Source organism: Cydia fagiglandana, chromosome 20 (genome assembly GCF_963556715.1).
Source record: "Cydia fagiglandana chromosome 20, ilCydFagi1.1, whole genome shotgun sequence".
Classification (NCBI taxonomy): domain Eukaryota; kingdom Metazoa; phylum Arthropoda; class Insecta; order Lepidoptera; family Tortricidae; genus Cydia; species Cydia fagiglandana.
The window spans coordinates 10,063,297-10,085,852 of NC_085951.1; the positions used below are offsets into that span (position 1 = coordinate 10,063,297).

Consider the following 22,556-nt stretch of genomic DNA (forward strand, 5'->3'; position numbering starts at 1 on the left):
CTAAAAAATCCTGCCTTTTTCGGCTGTGAAGCCTGTGACTATATTTTTTATCATTCGTATACTTTAATAATGAAAATATACCAAATTTACTTCATCATCATCATCATCATCATCTCAGCCATAAGACGTCCACTGCTGAACATACAACATGCCTTTTTTGGGGAGTTAATGCCATAATCGCCACGCTTGGCAGGCGGGTTTGCGATCGCAGTCGAGTACACCGAATTTGAGGGACGCTGCCGCCCGTCCACCGGTGGCCTTGGACGTGGTTTAAGGAAATTTACTTCCCTTATTATGAAATATTTTTATTTATCACGTCCAAGGTCATATTTCGCATTATCTATATTTTGTGGGTTTTATTAAAAAACGAAGACTTAATATTATACTCACATTCCCTAATACTTTACCTTTATTTTCGTAATTTTTTAATTACTTTATTGTAAAATTATATTTTTTTGTTGAAAATAACCGTAACCGATTATAACATTTATAACCGATACCTATTCGGTTATTTTTCAGGCATAACCGTAACCGAAACCGGTTATGAAGTTCGGCCGGTTATTGCATTATATCTCTGCACTTTATCGTCCACGCCAGTCATTGTCTATCATCGCCTCACTGGGATTATCGCAATAATCAACCGCATTTCTCGTTAGTGTGGCCCCGGCATAAAAACAAAATAATGTAGCGTTTTAAAGACACTCTATTGTTGACGAAATCGCTAATAGCTATTTTTGCGTTTTTCGAGCGGACACGCGTACGCAACTGGCATGGTGAGACATCGGTCAACGTCTGCGTCTACCCTCTTTGTTCACTATGGTCGAGTAAAAACATGTATATTATTTTATTTTTCTCCAAGTTTTAACACTTGCTCTCTTCAGTCTTCATAAGTAGGCGTGTAAAGAGCTTTGATGCGAGTTTAATTTATTTTTATGAGTAAACCTGCTCCAGTATTTATGTGTTACTTGGTGTTACGTAAGGTGCTGTCAGTCTGTTATCGGCGTATGTATACTTTATAATGTAAGGGTTATTATCCTACAAATAGGTAGTATAAATATGAAAAACTGTTGATGTATGTTACTCCATCGTGATAAACGGCTGAAAAGATTTGAATGAAAGGCATATTATAACATAATCTGGTTTTCCTGATGCAAAGGCTGTCCATCGCAATCCGACGCGGCAACGCAGCGAGCGTGATGGGTAGGTACCTTTACGTCGCGGGCAGCCTGGGACGGGTTTCAGTAGGTAATTTATTTATGATTTGACGTACCTAAGCACTAGTTTTTACGAAAGCGACTGCCATCTGACCTTCCAACCCAGCAACTGGCAAATATCAAATGATATTTCGTACATAAGTTCCGAAAAACTCATTGGTACGAGCCGGGGTTTGAACCCGCGACTTTCGGATTGAAAGTCCCACGCTCTTACCGCTAGGCCACCAAGCGCTTCTTCCGTCGAACCAATATAGAAAAAATTGTTTATGTTGAAAAAGTGTTGTGTTTTTCAATTTACGTTTTGTTTAGAAAACGCGGCATATGAAATTTTTTATCAACGAAATAATCGCCTACGCCTATAATGGATCTCCCACTATTTCCCGCCCGGTCATCGTCCACCCCCCGCGCGGCACAAAAACGCCAATGACGATAATTCTCTGACCACCAAAAAGAAAGCAGACACCATGATGAGCATTGCCCATGTCCATTCATCACTCGATTTAGAACGTCCTCTTGCGGAAGTCGTACTAAGTAGATGTAAATATAGATCTGTCAGCGCGCCTGTTTTTAGGCCGATAATTTTGGCACAGTTGGGTGTGTTCGATTTTTCGCTATTAATCATTTATTGGCTAGTTTGTGACGCATTTTTTATACCACTTCGTCCACCACATCCACGTCGTCATTGTAGTGACCAACAAGATACCACAATATGGCCCGCCTGATGGTAAGCAGTCACGCAAGCAGTACGAGTAATTAGGGTTCCGTACCCAAAGGGTAAAACGGGACCCTATTACTAAGACTTCGCTGTCCGTCCGTCCGTCTGTCACCAGGCTGTATCTCACGAACCGTGATAGCTAGACAGTTGAAATTTTCACAGATGATGTATTTCTGTTGCCGCTATAACAACAAATACTAAAAACAGAATAAAATAAAGATTTAAATGGGGCTCCCATACAACAAACGTGATTTTTGACCAAAGTTAAGCAACGTCGGGAGGGGTCAGTACTTGGATGGGTGACCGTTTTTTTTTTTTTGCTTTTTTTTGTTTTTTTTTGCATTATGGTACGGAACCCTTCGTGCGCGAGTCCGACTCGCACTTGCCCGGTTTTTTTAATAAATTACCTAATGGTTTTGGTGGCTAAGAACCTAATGGTTCTAGAGTCTAGGGTGTAAGGAAAAACACCCAGCCTACTGAAGAGGCGGTGATAGAAAGCGGCCGATGGCATCATGTCATGTTTAATAGTTATTCTTCAGAGGTTTGGTTATTGTTTATATTGGGGTATATTTTCATTGGCCATGAAAATAAACACCAAAACTCCAATCATGAAATCAGCAACAGAACTGACGTGTAAAACCTTCTTATCTTACTTAACTTAGCGCTTTCAAGGATCCCCTTGACATGCTTATACCTGGAATTATCTACATCTTATAGGATTAGCTCTATTCACTGTTTTCATTTATCAAAGAGAAACTGGAGGCACCTACTTAAATAATTGATGGTATTTACATGAGATCTCAAGAACCTTAGATTATAATTATTATCAAAACAATGTAGCTATTCTCGTGGTTTTGAAAACACATGCCAAAATCTGCCTTTGTCAACCAGACAACAACTAGTGGTACTGGAAATTAACTATTTTATGGCTCCTCTACACGATGGGCCAACGCCGGCCACTCCAAAGGACGCAGCCATGCGGTAGAATGAGATAGTAATATCACTTTCTGGTACCTTGTTGTACATTTTGCTGCATTTGTCACCCTCTTTTCACTCTCTCCTCTCATCTACTCAAAGGTTAACTGGAAGAGATCCCTCAAAGGGATAAGTTCGCCTTTGTACTTCTTGCTAATTGTATGTTATTTTTAATATGTCTTTTTGTACAATAAAGAGTTTACTACTACTACTACTACTACTACACTTGCGTCCCTTGGAGTGGCCGGCATTGGCCCATCGTGTAGAGGAGCCATTAGAATTAGCGTAACCTTTTCATTACTTTCAACACTCTCTCGAAACTAAAGCGTCGTCAGTTTCTTACGCCTCTCTTTGATTACGTATCATATTGCTAAGTGCATAAGCTCTAAAATAGAGTGCGTATTATGAAGCTTGAGAAGTTTATAGCTTTTGGGTATTCGTATACCTAGGGGCCCGATTCGGATTTTGAAATAGACATCTATTAGATACCTTTTAGACATCACCAAGATACGATAACGATATGTTTAAGATCTAACCTGTCAAATTTGACATTTGCGCGATTCTGGAGATACTCTTGAACGATTTCCACAAGATACCTAATGACTTAGAGATCCAATTCACATCTAATAGATTATCTTTATTCTATCTAACGTGACATTGGTTGCCCGAATTGCGCTGCAAAAGAGAACTAGAGATATCTAAACTATAACGTATCTAGAATGGATCTAGTACGTGTCGTCTCTTGTGAAAATCTTGAAGTTCGAATACGGCAGTAGGTTAATGCAATAACCCTGTGTTAGTAAACATTTCAGCGTATAAAATGCGTTGTTAGCGTGGTTAAATGTCAAGGCTAAAATTGTTTTGGGTAACGCATCAAAGTTTCAAAGTGTTTCGGGCAGTGGCGGATTTCCCATAAGGCACAGTAGGCCCGGGCCTAGGGCGGCGAGATATTAGGGGCGGCAAAAAATTCGCTGATGATAACAAATAATAACTCAAAATTAAGCCAGGCAACGAATTATCAAAAAAAGGTACCTATAGAGGGAAATGCTTTAAACACAATTTTTGACTTTGTACCTAACTTTATTTGGACTATCTAGGTGAACATATCAAAAGTGTGTCAAAAGTCCCCGGCCGTAGCCCTTGAGCCGGGCGAAGAGAGAGGTTTGAAGGTTATTTAATTACATTTTTCAGTTTTTCGCTTATATCTCGGAAACTATGCGTTCTAACGACATGATCATTATACAAAATGAAAGTTGGTTAAATTTGCTACAAGCTACAATTTTTACGATATCTGGAGGGCCCTCCACACAAATACAAATACAAATACAAATACAAATATTTATTGATAACACCAATGTTACATGTCAAAGGAATTAGGTATACATTGTATAACTATAACATAATTATGTTGTTACATAATTTAAATTAATCATTAATTATCAGAAAATAATCCAATGTCAATAGTAATTTATTACATAATTTATGTGCATGGTAACTCAAAAAAGTCTCCCACGCTGTACAAAGTTAAATCAAGCAGCCACTTGCGTAGCCTAGTTCTAAATGCTGCGGTGGAAGCTGCATCTCGGATATACTGAGGTAGCCTATTGTACACCGGCGGGCCCATTATGTACACTTGTGCGCGAATCGCGGCGCGAAGCCGCGAACGCGAGTGTGGCGTCGATTTCGCATATTGTTGACGCCTTCGCAGTTTCGCACCTTGTTCCCCGTTTATAGGTTCCGTACCTCAAAAGGAAAAAACGGAACCCTTATACTCGAGCGTCTGGCTGTCCGTCTGTCACAGCCTATTTTCTCAGAAACTGCTGGACCAATTAAGTTGAAATTTGGCACACATATGTAAGTTTGTGACCCAAAGATGGGCGTGTAACGTAAATAAATGAATTTTAAATATGAAGGCCATTTTTGGGAGGTAAATGAGAAAATTTAAAAATAAAGTTTTCCAAACTATATCGTGATACATATCAAATCAAAGAGCTCATTGTAAGAATCTCAAATATATTTTTTTTTAATTTTAGGATAAATAGTTTAGCAGTTATTCAAGAAAAGAGGCAAAAAAAACGTTTTTCTTTAGTTTCTTTTTTAGATTTTTTGAATGTTTTTGTAGGTCAATGTTATTGGTAAAACTGTCACTTAAAATTAATAAGTATTTGCTTATTATTTCGTAAAAACTATGTTCCTATGATCATGTCACAAGTACGTATAGTTTCTGAGATATAATAAGCGAAAAACCGAAAAATGTGACCTTCAAACCAAACCCCCCTACTTTTGATATCCACCTCCTATAATGAGTCCACAAAAAAGTTACTAAGTAAACAATGTGTCCCAAGCATTTCCCTCTATAATATATCTTTTCGTTGCCTGATCTAAATGTAGTCAATATGATGGGTGCTGATGCTGAGACAGGGGCGGCTACAAAGCTTGGGGCCTAGGGCGGCAAAGACTGCAAATCCGCCACTGGTTTCGGGTAATGCAGTTTTGATTATTTGGTGAAAAGGGCAGACTAATTATAGTTTGTCAAAGACCTGTCTCCTTTCAAACAGACGGAGAGAATCATACTATCTTTGTCTTACACCAGTAATATCACCCAAAAGAAAAGGATGTTTTTAGTTCTTATTTACCTACTGACAAATTTGGTTTGAACAAACTATTTTGCGCCGCGCTATGCAAGCAATCGAAAAGCCAAGATACCGCGTAGTACTAGTGTTACTACTGCCACAGAATATATAATAGTGCCAGGTACAGAAGACTCACTTTCTAACAAAACGCGTCTGTTACGATCAGCACAGATATAGATATGGCCGCTATAGTCCGTTTTTTTTAGCATTAGAAAGAACTTCGCAGAAGTTCGCTTGTGATTCTAAATCTGGTACTTTTAGCGGTAACAATTTGAAGTAAATTATATGTATTGACCATGCTACATTAGATAATTCAATAATTAGTAACAATTAACAAGCCTGATAAAAACTGCACGCTTGCTTCTGCGGAGTTATTTCTAATGCTAAAAAAAACGAACTACAGATGGTGACAGCGCCACGCGCGGCTTATGGCTTTCCCCAAAATTGGGGTCGAACGGATATACTTTTAGCTACCTGTAGCAAATCGACGAAATCGCGGAGTGAGCCACGCCTGCTACTGCAGTATTGCGGTGCGACATTGCTGCCTGCTGTGTTACTGCCACAAATCTCACAACTCTGGCCAGCAACATTGATTTTAACATTTTGCAATGCAATGCAAGTTGAAGTCTATAAGGACTCCCAGCACAATAAATGGCAATACGTCAAAATCGGGTCATTTTCTGGCCCTGCTTCCAAAACTGATGAATCTAAGTTCAACTCCAGGTAAGGTGATTTATTATAGAAACAGAAAAAACGATATAGTACCTACATCCACATCTAATAATGACATTACTTGTGGGCGAACTAAAATGTGTACCTATAACACGTACGAAAATGAAACAGCACAAAACTGATTTTCCAATGAGCCCAAAATGAGGTGAAAAATAAATATTACTGATTTTAGTACATCAGTTGATTGAACATGAAAACAATAAGTTTCTAATTTATAAGTAGCCTAAAGTAACTATAATGACCTAGACTTATCTAGATCTCCAGTCACACAACTCACAAAAGAAACTGTAGTCGACTTTCTATTTTTAAATTCAAATTTGAATTTCGAATGATCCTGCGGACCGTTTTGTGCTAAATGCAGTTGCCAGTGCGATGTTGACACATTTCAAACTGAATTTTGTTTTATTTAGCAGATGCTAAGCAGGCCTAGCTTTTGTTTACTCTTAAGATGTACAATATACAGGGTGTTATAAAAATTGTACCGTTTTACTTAGAATTTTTTTTTTGGAAACACGGAGACGAATTTTTTTTTTGGAAACGCGGTAAAACTTCAGAATAAGGATACTAAAAACATTGACGGCATTTTTACACCACTAGGGTGACAAACAATAACCTATAGGTACTCTGTTCCAGTAGGACCTTAACAGAATGTAAACGAACAATAGGTACCACGGAGTGGGTAAAAAATTTCGTATAATTTCAAGGATGTTAGCGAATAGCGAACACCAGCGCCACACTGCGCACATAGCCAATAGACTCTCGTGTAGAATTTTATTGTAAGTAATGTGTTGTATAGCAGTACCTACAGACACATTTGGTCGAACAATGTTTGAATGACCTTGATTTTCCGCTCGCAGCCCCGCCGATCGCGTGAGTCCAGGCCGCAGCCTAACACAAATGCATAAAAACATTCACTGATGAATTTTTGTTCATAAAAACGGCGATTTAAAGTCAAATCGTTGCGAACGTCAAAACGTATAATTTAAATAAAGTACCAAGTACCTTTAATCTATGTATTATCATTGCAACAATTCGGTTTAATTCTAAAGTCAATCTTAATCCAACTGTATAAGGTCCAAAATCAAATAAAATTTGTTTTTCTGAAGAATTTTATAAGGGCAACCTATAGAATAATCGAAATGTATTAGGAGCGGACGGTTTGAATCATAAGTTTGAAGTTAGAATTAGGAATTATAGAACGGCATGTTTTGATTCTAAATTCGAAATTTGAAATTCTATTGACCGTTATTCCAATGTGGCCGAGGTTTAACGTCAGCTATTCAGTTATCCAGTAAATTCTGTAACTAATATTCTTCTCAAGGATTGAATTATCATAGCATCAATGACATCAGAGTAAGTAGGTAGGGACATAGTTACAGTTGTGTAGGTATTTACCTGTTATTTTCAGTAGGTACCTAAGTATTAGGTATAACACTTTAAACTCTCGCGTTTTGTACACATATTTAATTACACAAACAGGTCTACCGCGATATAATTTCATTGTTTTTACCTTAAATTCCGACGTTTCAGCTGAGTTGCACCAGCTGTGGTTGCGGAATTTAAGGTAAAAACAATGAAATTATATCGCGATAAACCCGTTTGTGTAATAATTACACTTATATTTAATTAATACTTATATTTTATTATTAAACATAAGGATTAGGTATATGTTAAAGAAGGTAATACTTATTTGTATATTTTTATTTGGACGCTCTTTCATCTCATGTTTGCCTATTAATATCAGCTGTAATGTTGCTTCAAACATCGTGGTAGGTATATAGGTACGTTTTTTGTTAAATTTAAGCCTGAATTGCTTTACTTATAATTGTACTTTTCTTTAAGTACCTATATTGTACTTAAACAAATAGGTACTTGGTTATAGACCCGGCTAGATATTTATAAAGGCGGGAATGCCTGGAATAAAGGTTGAATTATAAGCCTTAGCTTGATTCTGATTTTACATCTTGTTATGGTTTTGATACGACCTTATACGACCGTCTTGGTGATTTGGGGCGCATTTGACGCACACGACTTTCACTTCATTTTGCATGTAACAATCAGTGTAAGCGATCTTTAAGGTTAAGACAAAACAGGAGCTGAGTTTTAAACATTTAAGGTAAATATACCCGTCTCGCTAACGGAAGCGGATCCTAAAGCTAGAGCGATAAGAACAAAACGAAAAAACCTCCCCTAAAACTTAACCAATCGTAACTAAATTTGGAAATCTAAATGATTATAAAATTATCTGTGTCGGACCGATTTGTTTTTTCGGTTAATTGATATCAGTTTTAAATAATACGCCTCTCATTGCGGCATAGTCAATGAGGCCATTTTGGCCATTTTTGAAGGGCTCTAGCGCGTTAAAAAACAAAAATATCATAACAAAAATAAAAAAAAGCATAACGGTCCGACACAGATATTGACAATATTCATCTTTGTTGAAAAAATCATTGCTAGTATCAAAACCCACGGAGGAAACAGTCGAGTACGTTTGTATTGAGAAATGACTACTCCTGTTGGCTCTTAAAGCCGTATCAAAATCTTAACAAGTTGAATCTGGCTCCTGATAAGCGCCAATAACACCACTTACTGCGCAGTCGTGTTAAAATAATGGTTACGACCCAAAAATAACGTTTCAGTTCAGTCACATAAATATTTGATGAAACCCACGATTGTTTTCTAATCGGATGCTTGCCAAAATCCCTTTTAAAATGTGACAAGTGGTGTTGGTGAGTGTTTCACTAAATGTCATGTCAATTACGGGATCCATTTACCTAAAAACAAAAACAGGAAGGGTTAAATATACAAGAAACTGTTTTAGTGTCCAGCCAGGGAGATAATAATTATGATCAGACAATAAAAGTTTTTGTTGTTTAATGCAGTTTTGTTTCTTTTTAAAAATAAAGGAATGTCTCCTTTAAGTAAAATGAGCCAGCTTAAGGATTTAAGGTAGTTTCCCTCCAGGGCCCGACTTATCTTTCCACACTGTATATTTCTGAATACCACGGCCGCAAGTAAATCCCTGTGTAACAAATGACAGTTCGATATAAAATTTGCTGTAATGAGATAAACTACGGCACGCGTTACACGTGTAGGTATCATTTGTAGCAATCAATCATCTCCAGACTGTCTCCACCCAGATAATAAGTACTTATTCCAGCAAAATTTCAACCCTCCTGGTGCGATAAATACCAATAACTCCTTGGGACCGCAATTTTAATGTCACGTGTAGATATTTTCATTGAAAATTTATATCTATGAATAAACGAAAATCATCTCAGCTCGTGTACGCCTACGTAAACATTGCTGTGCAATTATGTGCAGGCGTTCAAAATAAATTTATTTTTTACGTTACTACATGCGTAGGTAGATAAGTACGGTCTAGGTGGTTAACTTAATAACATCTATCTATCAATATCAAATTGATCCCATGTCATAAGAATAATGATCTCTTACCGTTTTTTCCTATAAATGATTTCCAAGTGCTTAAAAAAGTGATTTTTAATAGTCATTACCTAGTCATTAAAAGCAAAAATTTTGCAATATAGCCGTGGGTTGGTGTCAAGTAAGACTGACTTCGTTAAGATAATATATGTGTTTCTCATTTATCGCGGGATAACGAAAACACAAGTGTAAATATTTAAAGTTGTATATTTTAAGCAGCAGCAGCAGGCACCTATAGGTAAGTATATTGGTTCCACATAAGTTTAAAAGACACCAAATAAAACCACGTAAGATTATTGTTAGATTTTATTGTAAAATCACACCGAACTGAAAAATGCTTAAAAATGATAAGTATTTCGAGTGATGTAGAATTACGTAGATATTTTCTGAACAGCTCTTGTTTTATGGGTATTACAATCAGCCTGCAACAAAACACAATATTTAATTACATACAAACATACGCGTCAAACTGAGAACCTCCTTTTTAAGGAGGCGGTTAAAAACTAATGTAAGTTCCAAGCTAAAGAGTCTAGTTAGTTTACATAAAAAACATTTAGAACGTAAGAAGAAAAACGTCCACCCCGCACACAGAAGATGGCTAATGACTCCGGGAAATGGCTATCGATTTATAGAGCAACGTTACCTATATGTCGATGGCCGATCGTAAAATCAGGCATATCGTGAAATTCCTAGGCATATCGTGAAAATCTTTGTCTTGTTTCCTGGGACGGTATTTCTGGGCAGTTTCTCAAGCAACCTAACGAACCCATCCTACCTATATATTGCTTTAATGTGACTATCGTCAAAACATTACACAGGAACATTACGATCTGCCTGATCTTACAATCGGCCGCCGACATATACACCGACACGGCGCCTTAAATGAGTCCTCGCCTGAGCGGTACGGGGGCGACGGGGTAGGACGACTAAGGGTGGCGGGGAAGGTACGAGCGGCAGGGGTACGGCGCCCTCGTCGCCCCCGTACCGCGCAAGCGAGGACTCATTTGACCCTTAAATGCATAGTGTTGCCAAATGTCTACAAACCATTAGACAGCTCACAGTTTTAAAATAAAAATGTTTAGGTACGTTCTTGAACTCACCTTTATACCAAACGTCAAGTAATAGGGTGATGATTTAAGGGTTAAATTTACGCAATATTTTAATTTATAAAAATTACATTCGCTTTAAGACGAAAAGTCGGCAAACTTGGAAAAATCCACAAGTTGATATTTTTAGTATGTGATTTTGAACAGTTTTTTCGGGGTATGTAATTATTTTATATTTAAAATAGGTATATCACAAATAGTGTACCTTTCTAATGGTAGTAAAAAAAATCATTTATATATTACTGAAAATTATATATTTACATAAATATGATTTAGGCAATTCAACTTCTAACACTGATTTCGCAGTGAAAATCGAAGTTATATTTTTTTTTACTATTTTTCATAGAATCGGCAAACAATTATGTGATACATATATAAATTTCGGGCGAAAAGAAAAAATCATGCATTTAAGGGTTAAGCGGTCGGTCTATAGTTAGTGTCCTATACTATCCTTATAATTTAATAAATAGTACCTGAGCCTCCAGCACCCGCGCCCGCTCCTGCGTTGCCTCCTACCCCGGCGCCGAAACTGAAACCGGCCCCAGCACTAGCTCCTCCTGTAGGTCAAACAACAAAATGAAAAAACCGGCCAAGTAAGAGTCGGACTCGCGCACGAAGAGTTCTGTACCATAATGCAAAAGGCAAAAAAAAACGGTCACCCATCCAAGTACTGACCTCGCCCGACGTTGCTTAACCTCGGTCAAAAATCACGTTTGTTGTATGGGAGCCCCACTTAAATCTTTATTTTATTCTGTTTTTAGTATTTGTATAGCGGCAACAGAAATACATCATCTGTGAAAATTTCAACTGTCTAGCAATCACGGTTCGTGAGATACAGCCTGGTGACAGACGGACGGACGGACGGACAGCAGTCTTAGTAATAGGGTCCCGTTTTACCCTTTGGGTACGGAACCCTAAAAACCGGCCAAGTGCGAGTCGGACTCGCTCACCGAGGGTTCCGTACTTTTTAATATTTGTTGTTATAGCGGCATCATCTGTGAAAATTTCAACTGTCTAGCTATAACGCTATTCGTCTCGCCAGTAGCAGTGGTGGTGGTAAAACTGCAATGGTCAAAGCGTTTTCACATTTATTGATACAAAATCGAATGTTGGATAGATGTAATATGTAGGTATATAAAATATATTAATCATTTATGAAATGAGACATACTCATACAGAAGCTAAGTCAAAAAGCGTTTTGCTACTAATATGACTGTCTCTATATATGGAACGTGGGCTCCGTCACTTCCGTCAGGCGTGGCTCACTCCGCGATTTCGTCGCTTTGCAACAGGTAGGTAGCTAAAAGTACATCCGTTCCACACCAATTTTGGTGGCTAGCCATAAGCCGCGCGTGGCGCTGTTGCCACCTAGCGGCCATATCTGTCCTGATCACAACTGACAGTGTTAGAGAGTGAGTCCTCTGTACCTATTAGTACTATTATTTATTCTGTGGCTCCGTGTAATTTTGCAACAGTAAAAAGTTACAAAAAAAGTTGACAATAGTTATTACATACCTCCAGCTCCTGCATTTCCACCAGTACCGGCACCTGCAAGAAAAATTATAAATTTTATTATTGCTTTCTGATACTTGGACTCATTATAGTTGTTTTAACTGCCCCAATAATTAATGTTTTTAGGTACCTATTAATGCTGAAAAAAAAATAACATAATTTTTTTTGTGCTGGTTCAGTATTAGAAGTCACGTTGCTGGCTAATTGTATACTTAAATGTAGGTACCTTAGTAGGTATAGCCTATCTATTGGAAAAATAGTAAAAATACGCATTAAAAATCATCAGAAACACGAAATGTCATAAAACTATCACTACACCTTATAAAACAAAGTCCCCCGCCGCGTCTGTCTGTATGTAAATAAGTATGTATGAATGTATTCGCGATAAACTCTTAACGGCTGAACGGATTTTCATGCATTAATTTTTGTAAGTATTGCAATGTTTTGCACTAACTTGAGCTATTGTAAGTGTATGCGTAATATTGAATACCGTCGCCGAACTGACCTGAAGATGATGACTGCGGTGCTTGTTGGCTCTGGAACAGAAAAAAAGTGAATAATAAAAAAAGTAAATAATAAAGTAAGTAATGCAGAAGGCGGTAATTTTGGACACGGCGCGTATAGTACGTCGGTTCATCACTCTGCGGCCCTGACCACCGGCAGCTTGGGCCCTGCCCCGCTGCTGGCGGCACCCTAGGTTAGGTTTTTTATAATGTGTTTATATGTATTTTTTATTGTTTTGTAAGTGTTTATATTTTACTTTTATATTCATATTATAAATGACCTAGCCTAAGAAGAAAGATAAATAAAGAAAATATTAAAGTAAGTAAAAAAAACATATGTTCGTCCTTGTTCTCTTTAGATCTTTCCTATCCTTACATGTCGGTGGATCAAAGTTTAAGCGACCAGATGAGAAGGGAGATTTTTAAATTTCGATCGCTCGATTTCGGCACCCACGAAAATAGGTGGAAAACGGCGAAATGTAATTTTTTTAAATACGAGAATCAATAGAAATTGGGAATCTAGTGGTAATGACCAGTCGTTTTCAATTCGATTAGTAAAATTTAAAAAATACCGTTAACTGGAACATAATATACCATGCCAAACCACTAGTGTGCGTAAAGAACCATACCCAAAGGTATCATACTACATTCATTGAATGCTGGCTATAAGAATTTGTTTGTCTTCCCCATACATTAGAACACAACTTGACCGAATCACTATAAACAGGGCCGTCTTTAACTATGTTGGGGCTCTTGGGCACATACAGGGTTGCCAACTTAGTGGTTTTACCACTAAATTTAGGGGGAAATAAACCAGCTAGGGGTTTTATTAAGGGGCTAAATATTTTTAGTGGTTTTTTTAGGGTTTTTATTTTGAGTAGAATAGTGCGGCAAATTTGAAAAAATGTAGGTGCGAAGAGATATCGTCTCATAGAAAATTTGAATTTCGTGCCTCTTTCTACTGACAAGATTTTCTTGACCATCTATGTATAACGTTCATATGTATGATCATTATGAAAATCTATAATAATTTCTTTTATTTTTTATTTAGTGGGTTTTCCAAAATAATAGTACAGTTTTAGAGGTTTTTAAGTTGAGCTCAGGGGTAAAAAAAAATTGGAGTTGGCAACCCTGGGCACATAAGAATTTGGGGCCCTTTTGGAAAGTAAAGAAAGTGAACTGAAGTAACATTTTTCTACCATGATCTACTATTTACTATGGGTAATTATTAATTAAATATACTGTTAAGTGTTAAGCCCCCTGCCTGAGGTTGGGGGCTCTGGGCCCGGGCCCCGTGGGCCCTTATGGTAAAGACGGTAGGTACTGCCTATAAACATAGAACAGCGATAATATTTTATACTTACTCCGCCAATCAGCAGCACAGCTACGAACAGCACCAAGAAAGATTTGAACATGTTGACAGTTAGCTTTGTCACGTTGGATTGACACAAGGATCGACGCACGCGTCCACATTTTATACCGCCCGCAGGGTTATTCCCAACTCAGCCGGCCTGGGCCTTATTACAATGGTAAAGAATACATTTTCTATTAAACGATTAAATGTACTGGGAATGACGCGATTACAGTGATGATTAGTATTTAATAGTCGCACAATTTTACGCTTACTTGCGTTTAAATTGTTGTTTACTATTTTTAAGGTCTCGGAAATTTTGATAATGAGATGATTTGGAATATGTTTAAATGAAATGGTATACTTATCTAAAAACCGACCATGTGCGTGTAGATGTAGCCTCCTGGGGGTTCCGTCTATCATAGAATTTTGACATTTCTTACAGGATTTACAGGGTACAGTCAACTGTAAAAATATGGGTGCACAAATCATCTCAAAAAGATGTCCCATAGCTCTTATGTCAGTGAATTAAGAATTATGGGACATATTTTTGAATAAGTTGGCTACATACATATTTTTACAGTTGACTGTACTACAATAGTTATTTTTAATACAGTTGCTCAAAAAGTGCTACTTTACGTAGCTGTTTAGCGTGCGGAAAGTTGGTTATCTCGAACTAGTGCTTTTTACTTTTCCAATTTTTTAAAATTTAATCTTGTTCCAATTCACGACTACTTATTGATGAGTGTTAATATTAGTTTCCTTTAAACGTCGTAATCAGCATAAAAACCTACCGTTATGTAAGAATACGAAAAATAATACATATTTCATATTTAATTACTTACCTCTTCATCATTATAACACGTTTATTTTTTAATATTCAATATTGAAAATTCCGTTCTTAATAAGTTGACTGAATGGAACGGAATAGCTGCCAAACGCCCATAGATATAATATACTTAAAGACGACGTCTAACCGAGCTGTCACTGTGACCACTTTTGTTTAGTGTACGATTAACAATGTTTTTCTTATTTTTTCGCAACTGTATTAAAAAACGACGTTCGATACACGTGCGGAAATGTCATTCTTCACTCGTCCCGAGTCTTGCCACTCGCCTGCGGCTCGTGGCAAGATATCTCGGTACTCGTGAAGTAATGACATACCTTCCGCACTAGCATCGAAATGTACTATTACAATACAAGTTCGGAAAGTAGTGAAATTCGCAATGAGCACTTTCCGTGCCTATGTCGAAAGTTTAAAGGGCCATATTATGTACTGTTATAGTCACACGTGATGTGCGTAGGTATAGGTAATTCGCAACTCGTGACTATTTATCGCCACTCGTTGCGAATTTCCTACTTTCCGCACTTGTACTTATCGTAAATAACTATTAACCAACTGCAAAAATAAAACATAGGAGCTATTAAAATGCATATCATTACAATGTAGGTACTCCGTTATCCCCTTCATATCTCAGTTTTACAAGTCAAATCCTTCATAATTTCAGGATTTTCTTCACAGCACAGAACTTGGCACCCATATAGATCTCAATTCTTTTGTCAGGCAGTCAACAACGACACAAAATCTTAATATTGAACTTGGCTCTCATTTCACAATTGTTTTTGTTGGGATTTTATTATGCTACAACCTTGAAGATCGCTCGCTCGTGGTGTATTCGAAGTGAAGCGAAAGTTCTCTGTGAGATGAGTCAATCAAAACCGTGTCAAAACCACAACAAATTCTTAAATTAGAAGAGATCTCGTCTCGTTTTCCCGCGTTTTATGGCGGTAATTTTCTTTGTATACCTAACAATTCCGTTTACAATAACAACAACACGTGACATAAATATCAACATTAAGCCCGCAATTTAAAATAAAATTTGTAGTTAACTCTAATAATGACGACTATCATCTAAAAATAGCGTAACATGTTTGTTTACATCATACTAGAGCTAGCCTATATTTTCCTTTTTTACGACCGTAAAACCACCCAACTGTTCAATACTTAAGCACCTGACCCATTTTATTTAAGGCCCAGTGCTTTTGAAAAGCCCACTTTTTAAAAGTTTTTATTTGACTTGCAGTGTACCTATATAACTGTTTGTATGGGTCAAACTTGCAAGTTGAATTTGAAGAAAATTTAATTTTGCAGATTCTGAAAACCGGGAAGTTTACGAAAAAGCTGAAAATTTGCATACATATATATATGTAAGTCGGTCGGGTGATAATACTACTCTTTGGACAAGACAATGCAATATTATGGTACAATCAACTGTAAAAATATGGGTGTAGCCAACTTATTCAAAAATATGTCCCACAGTCCTTAATTCACTGACATAAGAGCTATGGAACATATTTTTGAGACGATTATATTTTTACAGTTGACCGTACCATCAAGCTGATCTGATGATAGGGTGCTCCCTATTGTTATAGGAGGCGATCAGATTAAGAACAAACCGTCAAAAAATGAAACTACTTTTATGAAATAAACTCCTTTAATTACAGTCCTACTATTAACATACATATATCTATATACACAACACAACACATCTTCACGGCTTTAGCGGCGGCCAAAATAATGTCACCTCGTTGTGCGCTGATTCTGGCAGCCATTTTAGATACTCGTCAAGCAAATCTGAAACCAAACAATATAATAATTAAGCGATAAAATCAACCTTAAAAGGCCCACTTTTTTATTATTACCCTGCAAACCAACGTAACCCGACTACCAAAGATATATAACTCCGTATAAGATTAATAAAGTCTAAGAAAAACCTGCCCCCGAAATCAAAGTATGCTCGAAAGGATTGCGCCATTTTAACATATGAGTGAAAGAACAAAGATCATAGTCAAATGGCGTTCTAAAAGTTTAAATCCTGTGTCGAAAGAAGGCAATAAATTTACTGTGACTACAAAATTTACTTCGACAAAACGACTCTATACTAAATTTTCTTTGCGTCTATGGTCGAGGGAGGAGAGAGTAAAGAGCCCGCGTATTTCTTGAGCTTAGGGCCATAGTTGGTTTAATGGTACTTCTAATTCTACTTACAATGATTGCTCTGCTCTTCCCACATATTTAACAGCACCTCTTTGTGTTCCACTCTTCAGCATTATCTTCGTACGCGGCTGCAGCGTGGCCCAGCTCTTCACCACGGTGGAGGGAGGGGACAGTAAAGAGCCGGCGTATTCCTTGAGCTTAGGACCATAGTTGGTTTTACGGTACTTCTAATTCTACTTACAATTGCTCTGCTCTTCCCACATATTGAACAGCGCCTCTCTGTGCCCCACTCTCTTCATAATAAGCGCCTTTAGCATTATCTCCGTACGCGGCTGTAGCTTGGCCCAGCTCTTCACCATGGTGGAGGGAGGGGAGAGTAAAGAGCCGGCGTATTTCTTGAGCTTAGGGCCATAGTTGGTTATACGGTACTTCTAATTCTACTTACAATTGCTCTGCTCTTCCCACATATTGAACAGCGCCTCTCTGTGTCCTACTCTCTTCATAATGAGCGCCTTCAGCAATATCTCCGTACGCGGCTGCAGCTTGGCCCAGCTCTTCACCATGGTGGAGGGAGGGGAGAGTAAAGAGCCGGCGTATTTCTTGAGCTTGGGTACTACAGTGCCCTCTAGGAGGAAACGGGCGAACCACCTGCAGAAGAAACGAGCGTTTGAACGTTTTGAGAGAACATATTAGTTAATGGTAGATATTCTTCACGTTTAGTCTGATACGCTGCTTTTGATGCTGACTGTACCATCTCCCACACTGTTAACTGACAGTTCGTAAACCTTATTACAAAAGGCATAAGGACCACCGATGGACAGTTAAGAGTGTTGCTATTTGGACAACTGTGTCACTAACTGATTTCTGACTTTGTGACCCGCCATATAACGTTTACCAAAGACATATGTAACTTCGTATAAGATGAATAAAGTCTAAGAAAGTCTAACCCCCTTATTCATAAACGTTTACTAAAGTTATCAAGCCGATAATAATCGTTTGTCCCTTTCCGACGTATTGGTATGATGGAAAGGGACAAACGATTATTATCGGCTTGTCAACTTTAGTAAACGTTTATGAATAAAGGGGTAAGAAAAAAACGTGCCTCGGAAATCAAGAAAAAGTCATTCTCGGCTAGATGGCGTGACGACACCGTTTCATATTTAACAATTTTAACACATAGATATCAGTGAATGAACATGGGTCAAAATGATATAAAAATAATAAAATCATTAATCTATATATATTCGTTTTTTTGATAATTTATACGTATACGTATTTATTTTGAATTTTAGTCGTGTGTCAATAGATGGCAGTAAATTTACAGTGACTACAACATTTACTATGACAGGACCCCTCTATACTATCTATTCTTTTTGCGTTTACATAATAAATCATAATTATTTTACTTTTTAAATCAATTTAATGCCAATGACGTAATAAATGTGAAAAGGTTTCACAGCTGGTCAGCAACCAAGTTGTTCGAACGTACACAGAGTTAGACCAAGATAAGACTGCAATGATTTTGATAGCACACGCAGTGCAAGTGTTATTTATACGTCATAATAATTTCATAGAAGTATGCCGTTTAAAATAACACTTGCACTGCGTGTACTATCAAAATCGTTGCAGACTTTTCTTAGTCTAACTCTACCCCATTTCTAATAGTTGTAGTGGTGAATGTCCTGGTTACGTTAAAATACAATTCTTATATAGATTTTAATGCTTTTAATACAATAGATCAGCGGTCGGCAACCTTTTAGCAGCCACGAGCCACATAGTAGTTAACGGGGGTGACGCGGGCCGTACTTTGTTAATATTTATGACTTTATGAGACATCGTCGTTTGTCACTATTACATACAAAATAGCCAAGGCGGCACTCGGATCGCAAGTGACAGTTTCACGAGCCGCATGCGGCCCGCGGGCCGCAGGTTGCCGACCGCTGCAACAGATGGTGCTATTAAAATTTTCTCGAATTTTCAAGAACGTAACTACCGTAAACGTAGCTTATTATTATACCTGTATCTCTCGATTTTGTCCGGAAAGTCTATTTCGACCACGGGTAGTTCCCAGCCAGCCTTACCGAAGGTGCCTTTGAAGTGGCACTTCACTCGGCCGGACTTGTCATCGAATCTGGGCTCCGGGTCCGTGAGAGGATCCCCTGTCCTTAGCGCTACCATCCGTCCGGGTTTCCCCGGATTTGTTCTAGTCCAAAGACCGTCCGAGGGGCTTTCAAAGAGTGTCCGGGGAAATCTCGGGCACTTTTATTGTGAGGAAACACCTTATTGAATTAAATTATTTACCCGCTATTGTGTACAAAGTAGGTAAAAACCGTATAAATACACGTCCAGGGAAAAAATGCGATTTACCCCAAATGTCCGGGTTTTTTTAGTCCGGGTCCGGCAACTTTAGAGATGCCAGCACCTGTCCTGTGGGAGGTAATATAAATGTTTGTAGTTACCTGTATCTCTCGATTTTGTCCGGAAAGTCTATTTCGACCACGGGTAGTTCCCAGACAGCTCTGCCGAAGGTTCCGTTGAAGTGGCACTTCACTCGGCCGCACTTGTCATCGAATCTGGGCTCCGAGTCCGTGAGAGGATCCCCTGTCCTTAGAGCTACCATCCATCCGGGTTTCCCCGGATCTGTCCTAGCTTGGAGCACGTTCGAAGGGGTTTTCAAAGGGTGTCCGGGAAAAACTCGGACACTTTTATTGTGAGGAAACACCTTATTGAATTAAATTATTTACCCGCATTATTGTGTACAAAGTAGGTAAAAACCGTATAAATACACGTCCAGGGAAAAAATGCGATTTACCCCAAATGTCCGGGTTTTTTTAGTCCGGGTCCGGCAACTTTAGAGATGGCAGCACCTGTCCTGTGGGAGGTAATATAAATGTTTGTAGTTACCTGTATCTCTCGATTTTGTCCGGAAAGTCTATTTCGACCACGGGTAGTTCCCAGCCAGCCTTGCCGAAGGTGCCTTTGAAATGGCACTTCACTCGGCCGGACTTGTCATCGAATCTGGGCTCCGGGTCCGTGAGAGGATCGCCTGTGAAACACAAGAAGAAATAATTTCGTCCGCGATTTCGTCGCTTTGCTACAGGTAGCTAAAAGTACATCCGTTCCCCAATTTTGGGGAAAGCCATAAGCCACGCGTGGCGCTGTCGCCACCTAGCGGCCATATCTGTCATGATCGTAACAGACGCGTTTTATTAGAGAGTGAGTCTTGTGTAACTAGTACTATTATTTATTCTGTGACGTCAGTAAAAACAGCTCTTACCAAGGTTACACAGCTGCGGCACATAGCTCGGGAGCCACTCCGGTTCTATAGCCGTAACGTTCTTCATCACCATTTTCCGCTTATCCTCGCCTCCAGTTTCGTATAGCTCCTGATACACCACCCATTCAGGGATGGTGCGGCGAAGTATGGACTCTGAATGGAGGTGGACCGGCTCTTCAAGGTCGCCGCAGTGGTATGCGTATTTGAATTTGCGCTTGTCTTCGCCTGGAAAAAGTGAAAACTATGTAAAACGATTTTTTTTATATAAATATTTATAAACTCCTTTACTAGCCAGACTAATCGATGTGATTTTTAACCTCATAAGTCCCCGCGTACGTGTATAAGTACAAATCAAATTCGAGTTATGAACTCTTATAGAAATAAAAGAAAGTTCCAAATTCAAAAACGCTAAAATTGACTTGGGTTTTACGAAGATAAAGGACATTTTCCATTCTTACCAAGTTATGAATATTTATTTACTTAAAATGTGAAACAAAGGAAAATCAACGCTATTTCCTAAATAATTTGATTTAAATTTCAATAGCTTGCACCGAGTATGGTGGGCAGGACGAGGCTAGGTAGCTATCAGCTCGGCAAAGGCCCCTTCAGTCATCTCCTATTAAGGTGAGAGTGGTGGCCAAAGAGCCAGCAACGCAACCTAGCTTAGGACTGTTAGGGCTACTTTCACCATTCAGTAACCGGTTAAACCTGGAGTTATCATGGTTACCAGTACAATTAGACACTGGGTTAACGGTTTAACCGGTTAACCCCGGGTTAATGCTAACTCACTTAGCAGCAGTTGTCGTAGTAAGAGGCGTCTATCATCTGCTGGAGCCCTGCTAAGGTCTACATACATAGATCTACAAGCACGTCTAGAAAAACATACCTTCCTTCACCTCATCAAGTCCAATCTTCCTCCCTACTTGGTCTACAATTCCACTGAGTAACAGTTGTCGTAGTAACCGCGCCTGCCTATCATCTGGTGGAACCATGCCAAGGTCTACATACATAGATCTACAAGCACATCTAGAAAAACATACCTTCCTTCACTTCATCAAGTCCAATCTTCCTCCCTACTTGGTCTCCAAGTCCACTGAGTAACAGTTGTCGTAGTAACCGCGCCTGCCTATCATCTGGTGGAACCATGCCAAGGTCTACATACATAGATCTACAAGCACGTCTAGAAAAACATACCTTCCTTCACCTCATCAAGTCCAATCTTCCTCCCTACTTGGTCTACAATTCCACTGAGTAACAGTTGTCGTAGTAACCGCGCCTGCCTATCATCTGGTGGAACCATGCCAAGGTCTACATACATAGATCTACAAGCACATCTAGAAAAACATACCTTCCTTCACTTCATCAAGTCCAATCTTCCTCCCTACTTGGTCTCCAAGTCCACTGAGTAACAGTTGTCGTAGTAACCGCGCCTGCCTATCATCTGGTGGAACCATGCCAAGGTCTACATACATAGATCTACAAGCACGTCTAGAAAAACATACCTTCCTTCACCTCATCAAGTCCAATCTTCCTCCCTACTTGGTCTCCAAGTCCACTGAGTAACAGTTGTCGTAGCAATCTCGCTTGCCTATCATCTGGTGGCGCCATCTTAGGGTCTACGGATACGTCTACGTTGGCTACGCTGAGATTGATCTCTGAGGTCAACTGTTTGCGAAGTTTGCGGATTTCTTTGATGGCCTGGAAGTAAAGAATTATTTAAAACTCACAAAAAAAATTAAGAAATATAAAAAAAAGAAGTGGTGATGCTAGAAGTATTATTTTAGGGGAGTCGGTTCTTTTTAGGGTTCCGTACCTCAAAAGAGAAAAAACGGAACACTTATCACTCGTGCGTCTGTCTGTCAGTTTTTTGTATTCTCATGTTTGTGAATGTCATGAATGTTTTTTTTCTAAGGCAGTAGCCGAATTAAAGTATGAGGTTGCCGGACAACCGAAACTGTTTTCACGAGGCGAACGACCCACTGTGATTGCACCATATTTTGACATAAGGGCTGATTGAGACGGCGCTAAAACTCGTACGCGATTTTAGTTACATTGCGGCCTGTTACATTACGGAGTATTGAAACTCGCATGCGAAC

At 38.7% G+C, this 22,556-nt stretch overlaps 2 protein-coding genes across 3 annotated transcripts in view; both read right to left on the minus strand.

Moving 5' to 3' along the window:
• Nucleotides 1-10,069: 10,069 nt before the first annotated feature.
• Nucleotides 10,070-14,258, minus strand: LOC134674293 (uncharacterized). Its single transcript, XM_063532322.1, has 5 exons — nt 14,199-14,258; nt 12,786-12,867; nt 12,335-12,367; nt 11,293-11,370; nt 10,070-10,135 (listed from the first exon to the last, which is right to left on the minus strand). Exons 1-5 carry the CDS (start codon nt 14,247-14,249, stop codon nt 10,131-10,133), a joined length of 249 nt encoding a protein of 82 aa, XP_063388392.1. The 5' UTR covers nt 14,250-14,258; the 3' UTR covers nt 10,070-10,130.
• A 2,412-nt stretch (nt 14,259-16,670) lies between these two features.
• Nucleotides 16,671-22,556, minus strand: part of LOC134674621 (probable ATP-dependent RNA helicase kurz) — a 28,291-nt gene continuing 22,405 nt past the window's right edge. The window contains exons 15-19 of one of the 2 annotated variants that reach the window (XM_063532738.1): nt 21,963-22,158; nt 20,461-20,685; nt 19,201-19,342; nt 17,629-17,831; nt 16,671-16,820 (exon numbers count right to left, since the gene is read on the minus strand). In XM_063532738.1, coding sequence (XP_063388808.1) covers nt 16,738-16,820; nt 17,629-17,831; nt 19,201-19,342; nt 20,461-20,685; nt 21,963-22,158 — 849 coding nt within the window. In that variant the 3' untranslated portion in view covers nt 16,671-16,737. Of the gene's footprint in view, nt 16,821-17,628; nt 17,832-19,200; nt 19,343-20,087; nt 20,230-20,460; nt 20,686-21,962; nt 22,159-22,556 lie in introns of both variants that reach the window. The other variant, XM_063532737.1, reaches the window with a different exon arrangement.